General features: G+C 47.9%; 1 protein-coding gene and 1 pseudogene across 1 annotated transcript; both read left to right on the plus strand.

Annotated features, from left to right (window-relative positions):
- The first annotated feature begins 5324 nt into the window (after nucleotides 1-5324).
- Nucleotides 5325-7003, plus strand: LOC134419718 (inositol 1,4,5-trisphosphate receptor-interacting protein-like 1; annotated as a pseudogene).
- A 5004-nt stretch (nucleotides 7004-12007) lies between these two features.
- On the plus strand, nucleotides 12008-13462 carry LOC134419719 (inositol 1,4,5-trisphosphate receptor-interacting protein-like 1). Its single transcript, XM_063159356.1, has one exon. The coding sequence runs from the start codon at nucleotides 12008-12010 to the stop codon at nucleotides 13460-13462; it is 1455 nt and encodes a 484-aa protein (XP_063015426.1).
- Nucleotides 13463-18319: the final 4857 nt, after the last annotated feature.

Here is an 18319-nt window from a genome sequence, read left to right on the forward strand (position 1 = left end):
TGATCTTTTGGGCTTCACTTGTCTGCTTGCAGCACAGGGCAGGGTCATGCAGCCCTGCAGAGCTTCAACAGCTCAGGGCAAAACCTTGGACACACAGGCAAATGGCTGTGGTTGCATATGTGCCAAATCCAAACAGGTTCTTCTGCCAGCAATTCCTCTGCAGTGTATCCAAGGGAATACATTACACTGGTACTGGTGCCATGCCATCAGATCCATGGAGTCATAAAATCATAGAATTGTTTAGGTTGAAAAAGACCTCTAAAGGTCCTCAGACATGGTGCTTACGGTCACAGGTTAGTGGTGGGTTAATGGTTGGACTCGATGACCTTAAGGATCTTTGCCAACAGAAGTGACTTTGATTCTCTGCTACCTACAGCAATGTAGCCTCTGCTGGTTTCAGAAGGATGGTTCTCATGCAATTAGAAGTCATTTATATAAATGTCAGAGCTTGTTTCCATTAGCTTCAAGAAGAATTTGGTTGCCACTGAGAAGAACTTGTGAGAGAGGGAAGCCCTTGAATGAAGATGTTGATTTTGCAACAGACAGCAGACAGGTCTGAGCTTGGCTGCACCATGGACATTGTTAACACCCATTAATTTTCTTGACTTTCTATTTCCCAGCATTTTCATTTGCTTTGTGTACAATTTCTTTTTTTTATTTCAGCAGATGCCCTACTTTAATAATGAGAACACACTGAAGCAAATCACCCTTTGAAAAAGCATTTATAATTCTGCTCTTCAAGTCTTTGTGGTTTTATTGAGTTTGAAAACATCAAGAAAAGGCAGAGACTCTGGGATTAGCTTTGCAGAACTGGTGTAAACAAGAAGCAGCATGTGGCTTCACTCTGTCAACTGCAGGTTGTCCTTTCACATATAAATCTGTTTGACCTTAGAGGAAAACAGGAAGACTATGAATGAAGGTAAGCAGCTTCCGAAACACTTACATGTTTGAAGATCTTCCTTAGGGTTACTGGAAAAGGGTTTGTTGAAACAGGATGTGCCGTGTTTCCTTTAACTTCTTTTGAAGCCACACGTCAAAGGTGTGCTTCTTCCTCAGATTTAAATTATTGCTCTAAAATAAGGACAATTCTTTTTTGTCTCTCAGTCTTTCAGCCCCGTGAGATAAGATAAAGCCCTTTACATGTACAAATGCAACACGTGTTCATCATTCTCAACAGACATGAATATAATACAACTGGATTATTTCCTCAGTTCATCTGAGGGGAAAATGGATGACAAAAACATGAAACTCATGGAAGATCATGAGAATTTCAATATTGGTGACAGCTGCAGTGGTTTGATTGTGTGGGTAAGATGCCAGGAAACCTCATCTTTCTTATGCTGTCTCCTCCAGCCTGTATATATATACTAAGTTGGGTTTCCCTCTAAGCCCCTCTCCAAAGGGGCTATTTGTGCCTGCATCTCCAGAAACCTTTGATTGCAAGGAAGTTTGGTGACCTTGTTTTTTCTCTAGCTCTGGAACAGGGAATACACATCAACTTTTCTCAGTCTGTTTCTTCATACAAAGAATCTTTAATAGCCTGCCTGTGTATCTTTAATTACCACTACAGATTGTTTGGATGTGAGAGGAGTGTCCCATCATACAGCATCTTGTTCATCCTTGGGTTGACACCTCCACAGGGAACAAGGGAGGGAAAACACAGTTCACTGCTAGGATGCTTGCAGATAAGTTGCTTTGAGGAAGAAAGGAAGGGGGAATTCACTCAGTGGAATGCTTTACTTGAAACCATTCCTTGTAAAGGTAAGAATATTTTCCATTAGCGTTGACTGTTCTCCTCTCCTTGTTTTGCCTAGATTAAAAAGTGCAAAACATGCTCCTGGTGGAGGCTGCTAGAGCTGTACTGCTTGTTATAGCTCCTGAGTGTCAGTGGCTTGAGATAAAGCACCATTACTGACTCAGTTTCCCCACAGGGGTCTGGGTACTGGGTTAGCTTGACTCCATTCACCCCAGTCACGAAAACCAAGCACTTCCCAAGTGCTGGGAGCTGCTTTAGGTACAACAGGCAAAGCTTGGTGCTGGCATCTCACAAATGCTTCATAACCACACTGATAACCTGTCTAGATAGCTGGGAAGGTAAATGGGAACACTGTACCTGGTGAACCAGCCACCATTACCTTTGTCCATTGGGAGATCATGAATACATCCCACCTAGGTGCAAGTTATCACAGAAGTCATAGAATGGTTTGTGTTGGAAAGGACCTTAAAAATCATCTACTTCCAACCCCCCTGCTGTGGGCAAGGAAGACACCCACTATGTCAGGAAAGGCCTACTCAGGGCCTCATCCAACCTGGCCTTGAACACTGCCAGGCAAGTTAACAGAACTCTTTTTGTAAATCAAAACAAATTTCTGCTGGCAGCATCACTTCTCTTGAGTCTCCAACCCCTTATGGCGCATCAACTTCTCTTAGACCTGTTCAATGGCATTTGTTTCCCAAGAAGGAGCTGAAGAAATGGAAGTGAGGCCTCATCTCTGTAGCTTTCAATTGTGGGAAATCAACAGATCCAGCTACCAAGAACTTCTCCACAACCCATAAATTGACGGGACTTCTGCTGGTCCAATTCCCTCGGGACTCCCCCACTGCCACCCAACCTGTGGCTTGTAGTTCCAGCATCAAGATCCACTGGCCTGTCCAAGGCTGTGGTGGGTTGGAGTGCAGTTCCCTGGCAAGGGGTGGTGGCAGAGCGTGGCTATCATGGCACTGCCAACCTTGTGCTCAGGTGCTGTGAGGGCTGGCACCTCCCTCAGGGCCCTGGAGCTGAGTGAGCTAACACCGTGGTCTCTCTGTCCCACTGCCCCCAGCCAGGGAGCAGGGCAGACATGGAGGTTCTCAGCAGGTTCAGCCAGCCCTGCTGAGTGTTCATAGAGCAAGTTCATGGTGATGAAACAGGATGAGTTCAAGTCACAGAATCACAGAATAATGAGGTTGGAAGAGACCTCTAAGATCATCGAGTCCAACCTATACCCTAACACCTCAACCAGACTATAGCACCAAGTGCCATGTCCAGTCTTTTTTTAAACACATCCAGAGATGGTGATTCTACCACCTCCCTGGGAAGAGCATTCCAGTACTTTATTTTTCTTTTGGTGAAAGATTCCTTCCTAATATCCAACCTATACCTTCCCTGTCAGACAAAATCTTTCTTTTCTGTGAGAAAAAAGTCAGAAAATCATCCTGCAGCTCAGCCAGGCAGGGCTGTGGGGACTGGGCAAGGCAGAGTCTCCTGGTGGGCTTGGCTTTTTGGGACCCATGGCTGGGCTGGGCAAGCTGGAATGAGGAATCTGCAATGCCCCTGGAACACAGACTGACAGCTCTGGTTTGGGCTGGAAGTGGATCCTGGGCTACAGAGGACAGAAAGGAAGCTTGGATGAGCTGGTCATAGCCCTGGCAGTTATGGAGGCAGTGAGTCTGGTAAGGCAGTTAATTAATACTTTTTGTTCCTGAGCTAGGAGAGATCCATGACGCAATTAAGGGGCCAGGCAAGGAGGAGCCATGCTGACTTTTCCCACCTGCATTATTTACCCAGTCCACTGCAGGGAAACCCAGGCAGTGACATCCAGTGGTAACAGAGGGCAGGGAACATTTCCTCCTGTAACATGATGTGCTGGGACAGGGTTTTCTTGCACTGAGTCCTCTGTCCTGTGTCCTTTCCTCCTCCACATCCCAGTCATGCCCACAGTTTAGCCATTTTCTTTTTCTACATATGGCATCTTACTGCAGCATTATGCATTCTGTGTCCTTAAACAGATTATTGCCTAAAATAAATTCCAGTTTAATGGAAAATATTATCAGTTTCCATGGGAATCACCATGTCATTGTGGTTGTACTTCCTGTTGTGCTTAGGGCTAAAACCATTAAATAATCAGTATTTTTTACACTTTCTTACAGTTTCCCTATAAATATCTATTCCTCATAATGGGTCAGAACATTCAGTCTTCAAACGTGGGTCATTTTAGTTTTTATGCTGTGATCATATGCCAGATTGTCAAATACTTAGGCTAAAGTATTCCACGGAGATCCTCCTACTTCCTAGTTTGTTATTTCAGGTCTGCAAAGCCAAATTCCTGTGGATAGCTATCAGCTGTCAAGGAAAAGGGCTGATATTCATGAGTGAAGAAAATGCTGAAGTTGCTCACTTGCCTTTGGTAGCTGGCTAAGACGTCTTGTGTTCAGGAGGTAAGGGCTGCTGTGTTAAGCAGCCCAGCATGGAGAATTACTCAAGTGCTGTGTGAATCCTGCCTCACAGCATTGGACACAGTGATCAGTTGGGCCCAGGAGGAAGGGAAAGATGGTGTGGGAAAGATATTTTAAGAAAATTCGTTTTATTTTTCATTATCTCACTCTGATTCAATTGGTAGCAAATTAAATATGCTTTCCCCAGATGAGCCTGAGCAATCTCTCTGTTCTTGTCTCAGCCCACAAGTCTTTGGTCCTTATTTTTTCTCTCTGTCCAGCCAAGGTGAACTGACCACAAGCAGTGAGTACTGGTGCCTGCATTCCCCACCAAAGTGAGGCACAGACACTCAACAGAGGGAGCATTTGCTCAAGATGCCATTTATTGGCATCTTTGCACAGGGTGAAATTTCCAGAGGTATTGGACTCTCTCACAAAGAGAGAGCATTCAGTGTCCATGTGGTAACAGGAGTCTCTAGTTCCAGGCTCCTTGCCACAGCCTCTTCATCTTTGGATCTGACTCCCAGACTGAGCTTTTGCTGTTAGAGAATGGTGCACCAAAAATTACAAACACTGACAAAGCAGTGTCTTCTCCATGTCCTGTGTGCTCAGGAATGTGGTACCTCCTCCCCAGGGAGTCAAGGATGGGTTGACACTCCTCCAAAAAAACAGTGAGGGTACAGAGGCCCTTTGGTGGTACCACACACTTGGACCCACCACAGTCAGATCTTCCACTCCACTGTGAATTGTGTCAGCACGAGAGCTGCTCAAGCTGTAGCTATAACCCTCTAGAAGGTTCTCCCAGAAGCCACACCTCTAGTCCACAACTTAACCTGCAGTTCGGTGCGCACTTTGTGTGCATCCAGCCTCTGATTGCTTCAGGCTACACTGAGTGCCTGAGTGGGGGTGGGGACGAAAGGCAGGGCTGGCTTGGTTGGGTTGTGACATCTGTGACACGTGTGACATCACGGGGGACGTGTCACAAAGCGGGCAGCTCTAAAAGGCCCCAGCAGGTAACGCTGGCCCTGCATTGCTTTGGCAAGCGGTGAGTACACACATGGAGGGGAGGCTGGGCTGGGAACAAGGGCTGGGACAGAAACGCTGCCCCTGGGGCTGGGTTCTCCCTCTGCATGCAGGGACAGCCCCTCATGGGAGAGCCTTGGGCAGGCCACAGGGCTGATGCTGCTGCTGCTGGGGCAGTGAGACATCCCTTGCTGCCTGCCAGCTGTGTGGGGCCCTGTCCTTCCTGCCCCCAGATCCCTGTTATTCCCATCCCTGCTGTCCTCATTGTCATCTCCCTCCCTGCTGGCCCCATTTAAGCCTGCTCTTCATCCTCCTGTAGACCATGGACGCCATAACATTCTTTTTCATGCTTCTGGAAAGCCTCATCCAGTACGTGCAGCCTGTGGGTGATGTTTTGGATGAGGAGAAACATCTGCGCATGGAGCTGCGTGGAAAGCGTTTGGAGAGGAAGAGAATTAGGCTGGAGCAGCAGGTGGAGCAGCTCGCCCTGAAACAGAGTGGAGGGGTCTGGGGAGACCAGCTCTGCTTTGCTTTGCAGCCCTGGCAGGTCTGGGCTGTTGCCGGGCTCCTCATCCTTCTCTTGGGACTGTATTTCTCCTGGAAAAAAAGGAGTGATGAGGCAGAGAACAGCAGCGAGGGAGATGAAGACTATTTTTCTGACAATGATCTGAAATGGCTTCTAGACGAGCGCATCCAGTGGCCAGTACAGGACCTGAAGAGAGGCTGCGAGCGGACAATGGACCTGATGGACAATTACACAGTTTATTTTGGACACGTTTTGTCAAACAGTTTCTACCCAGTCCTGCAAAGAGCCATCGGGGTGGGCAGTGCCTTTGAAGGCTGGAGTCCCCGTGAGCAGGATGTGGTGTACCGCGTGCTCATCCCCATGACTCCTCCGCGAGGACACAGCTTCCACCTGGAGCTGGACAGTGCAGAGCAGAGGCACATGAGGAACTTCCGTGTCCTCGTGAAGCTGGAGTGCACCTGCACCAGGGAGCAACAGGCTGAGAACATGCTGTGCTTCCTGCACCACCCCGCGGAGGAGCTGAGGAGGAATCAGGATCCCAGCCTCCTGGACACCCTGTGCACCGGCTCCTACCTGGATGTGCAGAAAACTGCCCGCTGGTTCTACCAACTGGTGAGAGCAGTCTGGCCAGCTTTGCCTCAGTCCCACAACTGGCACTTAGTGCTGCTGCCCTCCACACGCTCCTGCCAATTCAAGGTGACCAACACCAGGGAAAGCTTCAGGATTGAGATGGTCTTCGGGGTGCGGAGAGGTGACTCTGACATCTTTGTGAGCAGCCAGCCAGGATATGCTGGAACCCCAAGCACTCTGTGGCTAGAGACCTATGATGTGGCAGAGATGAAGTTCTTCAAGCACATTGCTAGGCATGCTCCCCCAGACAGCTTGCACCTGAGATGCCTGCAGCTCTTCTCCCGTCTTCAGCTGGGCTTTGGCTTTTCCACCTATACAATGAAGACCATTGTCATGCACCTCCTGAACACCGTTCCCGGGTCACGATGGCGCAGGAGGTATTTTTTGCGGCGCCTGGGAGATATCAATGTGAACCTGCGCCACTGCCTGGAGGAGAAGTGCCTTAAGCACTTTATCATAGGCAACAAGAGATTGCCTCTGGAGATTAGCTTGCCTCTGGACATTGCATCAGCTGAGCCACCCAATCTCTTCCATCATCTGGCATGGTATCCAGTTGCCCACTCCCAGGCAATGAGCGAGTACCGGGATCTTCGGCATCGGCTCGCAAGTGTTCTGCTCAATGGCTGCTGAAAGAGGTGCTCGTTAACAGAGCTAGGTTTGTGGGCCTCGCGGGCAGTAGCAGAAAACCCGCTCATAGTGCCAAGAAAAAGAGAAGAGAATGTGGGGTACAGAGAGAGAAGGTAAAATGCCGTGCAGCAGCCCTCTGCCATCAGCAGAGCTGTGTCATCTCGACAGTCTCCCACAGCACCCACAGTGATGACTACCATGTGGAGGCCCAGAGAAGCTCACTTCCATTGCAGGGTAGATCATGGTGATGCACTCCCCCTGCCCCTGGCTGCACTACAATATGGGAAACACTCATTAGGCCTTGGCCTTGACAAACTCCATTTGTACTTAGCCCCTTTTGAATGTATACAAAACTTTATTTGTTCCCAGGAACTAACAGGTGTCTAATTAGCACAGTTTTTTTTTTTTAAGGAACAGCCTCGGAAACTTATTTTTCTTTCCTGACTTATTTTTCTTTCCTGACTTTTTCTGACTACGAACCCAACTGGAATAACATTTTTGTTGACAAACTTTCAAATAAAGTTACAGATAAAAGACCTGAATGATGGAAAACTATGACTAAAGCCCACTCTGTTGTGAGTGTAAAGCAGTCTAAAGTCAGACCTTTTGAGCTCTTGATTCCCAGAACATAAAGGACCAATGTTTATGTCTCTAACACTGAACATTGGATGGCAGTGGAGCCAACCAGGGACTGTTGGTAGTAGCCAAGGCCTGCTGGTATTAACATGCTGTGAGAAAGACCAAGATTTGTCTGGAAATGGGGGACCAGGAGGAAATATGGCAGCACTTTTCTGTGAGAAAGAGCCACAGCACAGTACAGCATAAGCACAAGAATAGGGCCAAGAAGAGGGCATGGACTACAGAGTAGGATTCAGACACCCAAAAACCATCAAAGCCATCTGAGCCATGTCCAGGAAGGCCTGAAAGAAAGGACTGTACATGCTAATTAATTGACATAGACAGTGGGAAACCTGTCTTTAGGGCAGAGAAACCTGTGAATAAAAAGGTAACCCCCAAGCCTGGGAAGTGCCCTCAGGACCCTGGACATCTCATAGACCAGATAGGCACAGCTGGATTGATGCTGAACCCAGGGTTATCTCCTGGATTGACATTCCATTAACTGGATCAACACTGTAACCGGGACTGGTGTTCTCTTTTTTTCTCTCTTTTCTTCTTTGTCTTTTTCTTTCTCTCTTTCTTTAATTCATCTCTCCCTCTTTAATTCCTCTCTTCCCTTTAATCCTACCCTTTTATCCAAAACCCACTGCCATGTGCTTTATAATAGGAGGGGGACAAATATCAATTTCCAAGCCCAGTGTGTAGTTAGTTAATAAAGTTTTCTGATTGTTTGTGGACCCCCTGACTTTTGTTATTCCTTTCAATCACAAGCATTTACGAATCTTCAGTGCTTCCTTCCCCTTAAGGATGGGTCGTCACACTACAGAGGCTACAAAGATGACTTTCATCACCCTTACCTCTCATACTGTCACAGCCAGGGTCACCATTTTAAGTGGACCCAGAAACTCTTGCTGGCAGCTCCAGCTGGTCAGGGACCATGCAGGAGGCATTGCTAATATTCCTCCTTGTGGAGCAGGAGAAGCTGCCCATCCTTAGACACTCCCTGGGGAAAAGCTGACACAGATCTGAGAATGCAGGACATGGAGAAGGCACTGCTCAATTGGCAGGGGAAATTGCTGCCACATATTTCCTCTAGAGTAAAAGGATACTCATGGAGTCAAACCTAATGTAGCTGGCCAGGGGGCTTGTGAGAGAGAGTGCTGTTACCACTTGGACACTGACTGCCATCCCTTTTCTGAGAGAATCTATTCCCTCTGTGAGCTTCACCCAGTCTCTAATGGATCACTGAGCCAGGATGATGACACTGGTGGATGATGTGTCGCAGACATCTTTTCATAAAAATCCTTTCTTTAAGATTTTCCTTTCTGGGAAGCTGAAGCCCCAGAAAAAGAATGTAAACAACGGTTATCTGTTGGCGTGGAATGCACCAGATGCACCTGTGATTGGCCCATGTTAGATGTGTATAATTAATAGCCAATCAAAGACCGAGCTCTCTCTGAGACAGAGTTGGAGAGAGCTCCTTTGTTATTCATTCTATTCTATTCTTAGCTTAGCTAGCCTTCTGAGAACTTTTCCTTCTATTTCTTTTAGTATAGTCATAATGTAATATATATCATAAAATAATAAATCAAGCCTTCTGATCATGAAGTAAACATTCTCGTCTCTCTTCACCTGAAAACCCTTGTGACCACCATCACAGATGATGCTATAAAGAATGAAAGGAAATTTTTTGATCATTCACACAAAGTCATAGTCATGGTGCACCTCAACTTCTTAGCTGCAAATGGAAATATCACAGAGAAGAGCTAAACAAGCCCCAAAAATTCCTGAAGTCCACAGTGAAAATAGCTTTTTGACATGGGTACTGTGGGAGCCAACTAGGAAAAGTGCCCTCCTAGACCTGTCGTTTGTCCATAGAAATGCTCTTGTGGGTGAAGTGGTGATTGGTGCTGTCTTGGCCACAGTAATCAAGAAACGCTTGAGTAAAAAACCTTAAGCGTTAGGGAAAAAACTGTCTGTGGAGCTACTCCTAAGGCTTGTGGGAGAGCAAGCTTAAGGGACTAATTAATAAGAGCACCTGAGCATGTAGTTTCAAGGGTACTGATGTCCACAAATTCTAGTCCTTTTATTAGAAATGTTTCTATAAGAGCACAAGTCTGATGAAGAAGGGCTGAGGGAGGTGGGGTGTGGAGGCTGGTGGGCCAACAAGGAAAGAATCCACTGTTCTCCCCTAGAGGGAAAATTCAGAACCACCTCTTAGGGTGAGGAAAAAGGCTTCTCCCAGCATGCCTCGTTGTGACATGCAGATTGAATGTATCCCATTGGCCCTTCCCCCTCACTCCACCCCTGTGCCCTCATCCCATTGGCCCTAGTGTTCTGTCCCACCCCTCAAGATCCCTCTATAAATCCCTGCTTTCCCGGCTTTCCCTGCCTGGGTGACTCTTGGACTGTTTCAAGGAAGAAGCTCAGTAAAGGCTCTTCTTGGAGATGGGGACTCCACGCAAAGTCCCCATCTCTTCTTCTGTGTCACTTGAATCATAAAAGAGCTGAAATCACCCAAGATGGGCACAGACACTGAGGTGTCTTTTTTAAGAGTCTTCTTTGGGAAGGTAATGGCACTCCGAACGCCACCCACTGCAATATTGGGGGTGTTTAGCATAGAGAAAAAGTGCTTCAGAGGGGACCTTGTGGTTCTTTACAGCTCCCTGAAGGGAAGTTGTAGTCAGGTGGGGGTTGATATATTATCACAGGTGTGGCAGGGCATCTTACTCTGCTCAAGAGCTGATCTGTGGTTTGTTAACTGCTCAGGTAATTCAAACAGGACCAGCAGTCTTGCAGCGAATTCTTTTGGAGCCATGGAGCTAACAGTGGGCTGGCATCTCCCACCTCCTAATAAATATCTTACTGTTGAAGTGAGATCTGGAAAAAGAAGCTGGATTTCTGACTGACAGGCGCCTCACTTTATAACTCTAAAAGCCATACCAAACTTTCACAAAGCAGAAGTTTTCTGTACATTTCTCTGGAAATGTGTGATGCTTCTCCTGTGGACAAGGACACTTGTTTTGCAATTACTGCCATGGAGGTTAAATGAAAGAAATCTGCATTATTATTATCATCACAGTGGTGTGTAACATTTGACTCCTGATCAGTGCTGTTTCCTTGACAAGCTTTAATATGGTTACCTTCATGTTGTACATTGTTTGTTATGCTGTGATCTACTTCTAGTTGCTTTTAGTTTTATACTGAGTCGTAAGTAACTATGACAGAGATCGTTTATCTATTATCTCCTGTCCGTTTAATAAATAATGCATTTTATAAATAGATTTGATCTTTAGAACTTGCAGACAAGAGAGATTTCTTAAATATGAGCTGTTGACAAAATCTTGGGCTAAGGAGGGGCTTGTCTGAAGATTCCATTTGTCCAGTGACACAAGGAAACAAGTAGTAAGACCAAGTAAGACCAAGGAAAATGACATCAAGTGGTATCACATGTTGATATTTAGATTGGATCTTAGAAAAAGTGCTTTCATGAAAACTAATATCAAGCATGGAAACTGGCTGCCTAGGGAAATAGCTGAGTCACCTCTTTGGAGGGATTGAAAAGGTATGGAATATTTGGGGACTCAATTTATTAATAGAGGAGGCAGTGTTAAGTTTGCAGTTGCACTGTGTGATCTTCAGAGACTCTTCAGTCTCACTGACACTGAGATTTCAGTATAGCTCAACCAGTGAGGAGTCAAAGCTTAAACTCAGTGATCCTCAAGGGTGCCTTCCAACAGAGATATCTATGAGATTGCCAATGAAGGGCAGATGAAAATATTTGTTCTTTCCAAAGGAAAGAACAATGGGAACTCTTTCAAGAAGCTTCACTAAAGGGCCACTCTGAGTGCCTGAGCCAGGGTGGGGATAAAGAGTGGGGTTGGCTGGGTTGTGACATCTGTGACACGTGTGACATCACGGGGGACGTGTCACAAAGGGGGCAGCTCTAAAAGGCCCCAGCAGGTAACGCTGGCCCTGCATTGCTTTGGCAAGCGGTGAGTGCACACGTGGCGGGGAGGCTGGGCTGGGAACAAGGGCTGGGACAGAAACGCTGCCCCTGGGGCTGGGTTCTCCCTCTGCATGCAGGGACAGCCCCTCATGGGAGAGCCTTGGGCAGGCCACAGGGCTGCTGCTGCTGCTGGAGCAGTGAGACAGGCCTGGAGGCCTGCAGGCTGTCTGTGGCCATGTGCTTCCTGTGCCCAGATCCCTGAGGATCCTGTTCTCCATCCAGCAACCAGCAGTTCCCTCCCTTCCCGCCCCACTCACAGGCTTCTCTGCCTCCTCCTGCTGACCATGGGTCCCATGGTATTCCTTTTCATGCTCTTGGAAAGCTTCATCCAGTACCCACAGCCCGTGGCTGAGGGATTGGATGAGGAAACACGTCTGCGCATGGAAGCGCGTGCAAAACACCTGGAATGGGAGAGGCTTCAGCTGGAGCAGGAAGTGGAGCGGCACACCCAGGAGCAGGCGCAGCTCTTGCAGCGCTTAGCTGTTGCTGTGCTCCTGGTCTACGTCTTGGTCCTGTGGTTTATTGGGTGGAAAAGCAGCCTGAGGAGAGAGGAGGATGAAGAAGAAAACCGTGGTGCAAATGAAGAGGAAGTGGGCAATGTTGCTGCAAATGAAGAAGACAATCTTGGAAATGAAGCTGTCAATGAGGCTGAAATGGCAGCAAACAACAATGATGTTGCAATTGCAGTCCAAGAAGAAGATGATTTTGACGATCGCATTGGACAAGTTATAATGCAGCGCATCCGGTGGCCTGTACAGGACTTGCAGAGAGGCTGTCAGTGGACAATGGACCTGATGGACAATTACAGCCCTTACTTTAGGCATGTCTTGTCAAACAGTTTCTACCCAGTCCTGCAAAGAGCCATCGGGGTGGGCAGTGCCTTTGAAGGCTGGAGTCCCCGTGAGCAGGATGTGGTGTACCGCGTGCTCATCCCCATGACTCCTCCGCGAGGCCACAGCTTCCACCTGGAGCTGGACAGTGCAGAGCAGAGGCACATGAGGAACTTCCGTGTCCTCGTGAAGCTGGAGTGCACCTGCACCAGGGAGCAACAGGCTGAGAACATGCTGTGCTTCCTGCACCACCCCGCAGAGGAGCTGCGGAGGAATCAGGATCCCAGCCTCCTGGACACCCTGTGCACCGGCTCCTACCTGGACGTGCAGAAAACTGCCCGCTGGTTCTACCAACTGGTGAGAGCAATCTGGCCAGCTTTGCCTCAGTCCCACAACTGGCACTTAGTGCTGCTGCCCTCCACACGCTCCTGCCAATTCAAGGTGACCAACACCAGGGAAAGCTTCAGGATTGAGATGCTCTTTGGGGTGCGGAGAGATGACTCAGCCGTCTTTGTCAGCAGCCAGACCAGAGAGGCCCACACAGCAAGCACAATCTGGCCTGAGTCTTACGCTGTGGCAGAGGCTGAGTTCTTCAAGCACATTGCCAGACAGGCCCCTCCTGACAGCTTGTACCTCAAATGCCTGCAGTTCTTCACCCGACTTCCACTGGGCTTCTGCTTTTCCACCTACACCATGAAGACCATTGTCATGCACCTGCTCAATGTCATGCCCGCCTCATCGTGGCGCAGGAGAGATCTCCTGGAACGACTGCAGGATATCTTGGACAGCCTGCGCTTATGTGTGCGAACAAAACGCCTCAACCACTTCATTGTGGGGAACCGGAGGCTCCCTCAGCACATCCATTTACCTGCAGATGTTCAAACGGGTGGGACATACAATCTCCTCCTTCGCCTGGCGCAGCAGCCGGATGCCCACGCCCAGGCCATCCATGACTACCAGGTTCTGAAAAAGTGGTACAAAAGAATCCTTCTTGCTGAAGATTGACCCAGTGAAACGGAGGAGTCATGGCTATGAGCACAGAGCTGTGCTTGTGCTGTTCACAGCTGGCAGCAGAGCACCACCTTGCAGTCCAAATTTGGTGGAGGAGAGGATGCATGCAAAGGCTCTGGAGAAGGTCCCACTGCCTCTCCTGCCGCCTCAGCAGATGGAGAGCCACGGGAGGGTTTATTCTACCTCCTTGTATCATTTCATTTTCCAAAAAAAGCACCCAGACTGCATTCAGCCCTGCTTACATGTGAACTCACCCACTCCTGAAAAAGCACACAAAGAGAACATGTGTCATACATGCAGGGCCAAAGTCTCCAAAGTCCACCTGCAACATGAAGTTGTTCCTGGCCTTTGAAACAGGGCATGAAAGAGCATGGAAGAAGTGTGAATGTGGGACACAGGAAGAGAAAATTAATGGGGCCAAAAGGACCAAGAGAAAAAATGGGCACTGCTGGCCGAGGATCAGTCAATGGATGGAGTCTCTCCTTGTTCCTGGAAGGGACATCTTGACGTCAGCATTGGAACAACAGTGTTGGAGCTGACCTGCAATTTTGTATATAGAGGGATCTAGATTTTTATTTCATAGATATTTATATATTGTGTATTCCTATTGTAGACTATGCTATTTATAAATTATATATAATAGTAAATTACCATAGAACAAATCAAAATACTAATATGAATATTATAAAATAAAAATATGTAGTTATGATGTCAGGATAAAAAGTTATATTAAGGAGTTGAATATGTAATTACGTGTAAATACTAACAGTAGAGGGCATATTTAGTTTAGCTATCTGATGTGACTGTTGTTAACTATCTATTGTTTTCTTAGTATGTTATTGTATGGAAGGTGTTCCATAAAAGATATATTTATAACATATATGTGATACATATTACATACATGTTCTGTATACATTATATTTGAATATAATTCTATAATATGTATTATACACTGCATGCCTATAATATATTACATTGTCGATATAATTTTTATATATATATAAAGCCATATCTAGTGTCGCTATCTGTTGTGACCCATATTCATGCCTGATAGTTAGCAAATTTAAGAGTGGTAAGCTGGAAAATTCCTTGTTCTTGTTTCAATAAAATGGAGTTTTACAGAATGTGGAGTGTGGAAGACTTTATTGATCTCAGCCAGGCCTATAGTAGTGGTAAATGTAACACAGTGTGGATCTGGGATCTTGAAGAGACTCCTTGAACTCAACCAAACTGAAAGTGCTGAATTGGCTCAAGACAGAAATTAAGCCGAGCTACCCCCAGCCCCTCAGATCGCAGAATCCCAGAATGGATTGGCTTGGAAGGGTCCTTAGAAATTGTCTTGTTCCAGCCCTGCTGCCAAGGGCAGAGACACCTTCCGCTAGGCCAGGTTGCCCCAAGGCCCATTCAAGGTGGCTGGAAATGCGGCCAGGGATGGGGCAGCCACAGCTCCTGTGGGCAGCGTGGGCCAGCCCTCAGCAGCCTCCGAGGCCAGAATTCCTTGCCCATCTCCAGCCTACGGCCTCCCTGTGTCACTGGGAAGCCACTGGCCCTGGCGCTGTCCCTGCAGGCCCTTGCCAACAGCCCCTGTGCAGGTCTCTGCTGGATACCAGGCAGGGACTGGAAGGCGGCACGAAGGTGCCCCTGGAGAAGGCCTTGGAGAGCGCTGGGGCCAGCAGTGCCGCCATGAGGGAAACAAGCGGGGCCTGGGCTGTCCGTGGGTGCGGGAGGGCACACGGCGGGCACTGAGGCCCTGGCAGCTGGAGCTGGGAGCTGTGCAGGGCAGCTGGCACAGAGCCCTGGGGTCCCGCAGCTCTGCAGCCCTCACGGCTGAGGCAGCTGCCCGGGCACAGGCAGCTGGGGACACGCGGCCAGCCCGGGGCCTCCCGCAGGGGGAGCCGGCTCTGGGGCCAGCCCAGGTCGCAGCAGAGAGCAGCCCATGGGGCTATGCCCAGCCAGGGAACGGCTCTGCCCGGGGACAGGGCTCCGGGAGCAGGGCAGCAGGGCCAGCAGTGCCAGGCACAGACACAGGGGCACACATGGCTGCAGTCACAGCCTGACTGCCCTGGGGCAGATCCAAGAGGCAGACCCAACATGGACAGGCAGGAGCTCCTCCTATCCTCTTTGTGCCCACGGGCCAGACTCTGCCTTGATGTATCCTGTGGCCTACCCTTAACCATGTGCAGCATCTTGTACTTGGTCTTTTTAAAACCACATGAAATTGCCATGGTTCCACTCCTTGGGCACATCCACATCTCTCTAGTTGGTATTCTATCCTTCAGGTGTGGCTACTGCTCCGCTCTGCTTGGTGATATCAGCAAATCTTCTGAGGATGCCCTCACTCCCTTTGTCTACATCATTAATGAAGATATTTAGAATCACTGGTCCCAGAATAGACCCTTGGGGGACACCACTGGTCACCCATGTCCATCTTGACTCTGAGCTGTTGACCTCTGGAATCATCGTGCATGCCATTTCTTATCCATCCAGCAGTCTAGGCACCAAGTCCATCTTTCTAATATGGAGGAGATGTTGTGGGGATCACGTTCAAAGGCTTTATAGAAGTCCAGATAAATGACACCTGTAGCCCTTCCCTTGTCCCTTCATATTCTTGCTCTGTCATAGAAGGCCACTGGGTAGGTCAGGCAGGATTTACCCTTGGCTGTCCTGAATCACCTCCCTGTTCTCCATGTGCCTTAGCATAGCTTCAAGGAGGATGTGCTCTGTGATCTTGCTAGGAACAGAGGTGAGGCTGACATGTCAGTCATTTCCAGAGTGTTCCTTTCTACCCTTTGTTAAGATGGTTGTAGTGGGTTCACCTTGGTTGAATGCCAGGTGTTCACTGAGCCACTCAATCACTTCCCTTCCTAGGGGGACAGGGGAGAGAAAATAAGATGGAAAACAAGTAGTCAGTTGAGATAAGGATGTTGTCTAAGGTGAAAAAACAGAGTTTGTGCACAGAGAAGTAAAGGAGAAAAAAATGCAGTCTCTACTTCTCATACACAAGCGATATTCAGCCACTTCCTGGGAAGCAAGCAATTTCTCTGTTCTCTGGTCTTCTCATTCCCTCTGAGATACTGGGCCTATCATACCACATACCATAACAGAGCAGAGTTATACTTCCTAAGGAGAGATCTGTTCAGCTTAGAAACCCAGCCGTGAGTGGCCTCTAGCTGGAGCCAGAGGTTTACGTATTCCACTCTGGTCCTGTAGAAGCATAACAAGAGAACGGCTGCAGACGTGCTTGCCCTCTCCAGAACATCAATCTTCCCTGGTTTCTAGTTGGTTCCTTGTCTTGTTAAAGCACTCTGAGAAGGGGAAGAGGGAAAAAGCCGTTTCCAACCGTTTGGCTAGCCCAAATCACATCCACTGATGAATAAATGACAGAATTGCCCACAAAGTACTTGCTGACTTCTCTACTCCCCTCTAGCAGCGGTTTCTTTCGTATGGTGATTTTTAATTTTGTTGGGGTGATGCAAAGGGATTTTTAATTTTGTGGGGGTGATGCAAGGAAACAAGCAGAGCCAGCAGTCAGACTGCAAGTTGGGTCACTGCAAAGAAAAGGGGTTAATCTCCCACTCAGAGCTAGCAAGGGTTAGATTAAAACATGCCAGCGTGGAATGCTGCAACAGGTCCCAAATGGCTGAGCACAAGGAAAGGAAGAGAACTGGGAAAGGGTCTGTAGATCAGGTCTGATGAGGAGCAGCTGAGGGAGCTGGAGGGACTGAGATTGGAGAAGAGGAGGCTCAGGGGGGACTTTCTCACTCTCTACAACTCCCTGGCAGAAGGGTGGAGTAGCCAGGTGGGGGTCAGGTTCTGCTCCCAGGTAACAAGGGACAGGACAAGAGGAAACGGCCTCAAGTTGTGCCAAGGGAGGCATAGATTGGGTACTAGGGAAAAATTTATCCTCTGAAAGAGTTATTAAGGGTTGTCAAGGCTGCCCATGGAATTAATGGTATTGTCATGTCTGAAGGCTCTTAAGGGATGTGTGAATGTGGCATTTGGGGACATGGTTTCAAGGTGGGCTTGTCAGTGTCCGGTTTGTGGTTGGACGCTCTACAGTCTTAGAGATCTTTTTCAACCTAAACAATTCCATACTACTGTGATGGGGAGCCAGTTTCAATCCAGAGTATTTTGTAATGTCATTTCATAAAGTCATTAATAGCAACTTCAATCTAGTGCTCAACTTTATGCAGCTGCTTTTCCCTGTACTCTCCTCATCTTCACCTTCAGCCTTGGGACAGGAGAATTGGCTTTGGGGGTGGGATCAGTGGTAGTGGGGGAAAGCCTCATGCCAGGAGGCTGTAGGTTGTTTTACTTCTGCCAAGGTTGGAGCTGCCTCCAGAAAAGGCTGTGATGGCTCTAGTCCCTATTCACGTTCTTTGACCACTCTGAGGTGAGTTCCAGGCTGTAAGAGTTGTGGGTCAAGCTGAAGGGAGATCACAGGAAGCACTGATCTGAAACCCGGCTGAACCAAGCAATAGAGAAAGTCTGTTAGCCACATCAGTCCCAGGCTGTGTTTGCCAAGCAGATGAAAATGACATGAACACAAAACATGTAGGAAATGGTGGGAAAGTGGCTCATTTCCAAACAGCATGCTTCTAGAGTCAGGTGTGCTTCATGTAACAATGAATGGAAGAAGCTGGTGTGCCACTGTTATAACCCTGTGTTGTTTCAATGTCATTGATCATACAATGGAGTTATTACAGTATTATAATAATGCAAATTATACATATTGTAATATTTTCCAAGGCTTTATTACATTCAGGAAAGGCTTTGCCCAGTTGCCAATGGGAGCAGACAATGATAGAAGGAACCCACGCGTGAAGAAGACTTGATTTGCTGAAGTCACTT

The sequence above is a fragment of the Melospiza melodia genome, chromosome 6 (assembly GCF_035770615.1).
Source record: "Melospiza melodia melodia isolate bMelMel2 chromosome 6, bMelMel2.pri, whole genome shotgun sequence".
Classification (NCBI taxonomy): domain Eukaryota; kingdom Metazoa; phylum Chordata; class Aves; order Passeriformes; family Passerellidae; genus Melospiza; species Melospiza melodia.

Coding starts and splice junctions, on each gene's coding strand:
- LOC134419719 (XM_063159356.1), top strand. CDS start 12,008: ATGGAAGCGCGTGCAAAACACCTGGAATGGGAGAGGCTTCAGCTGGAG.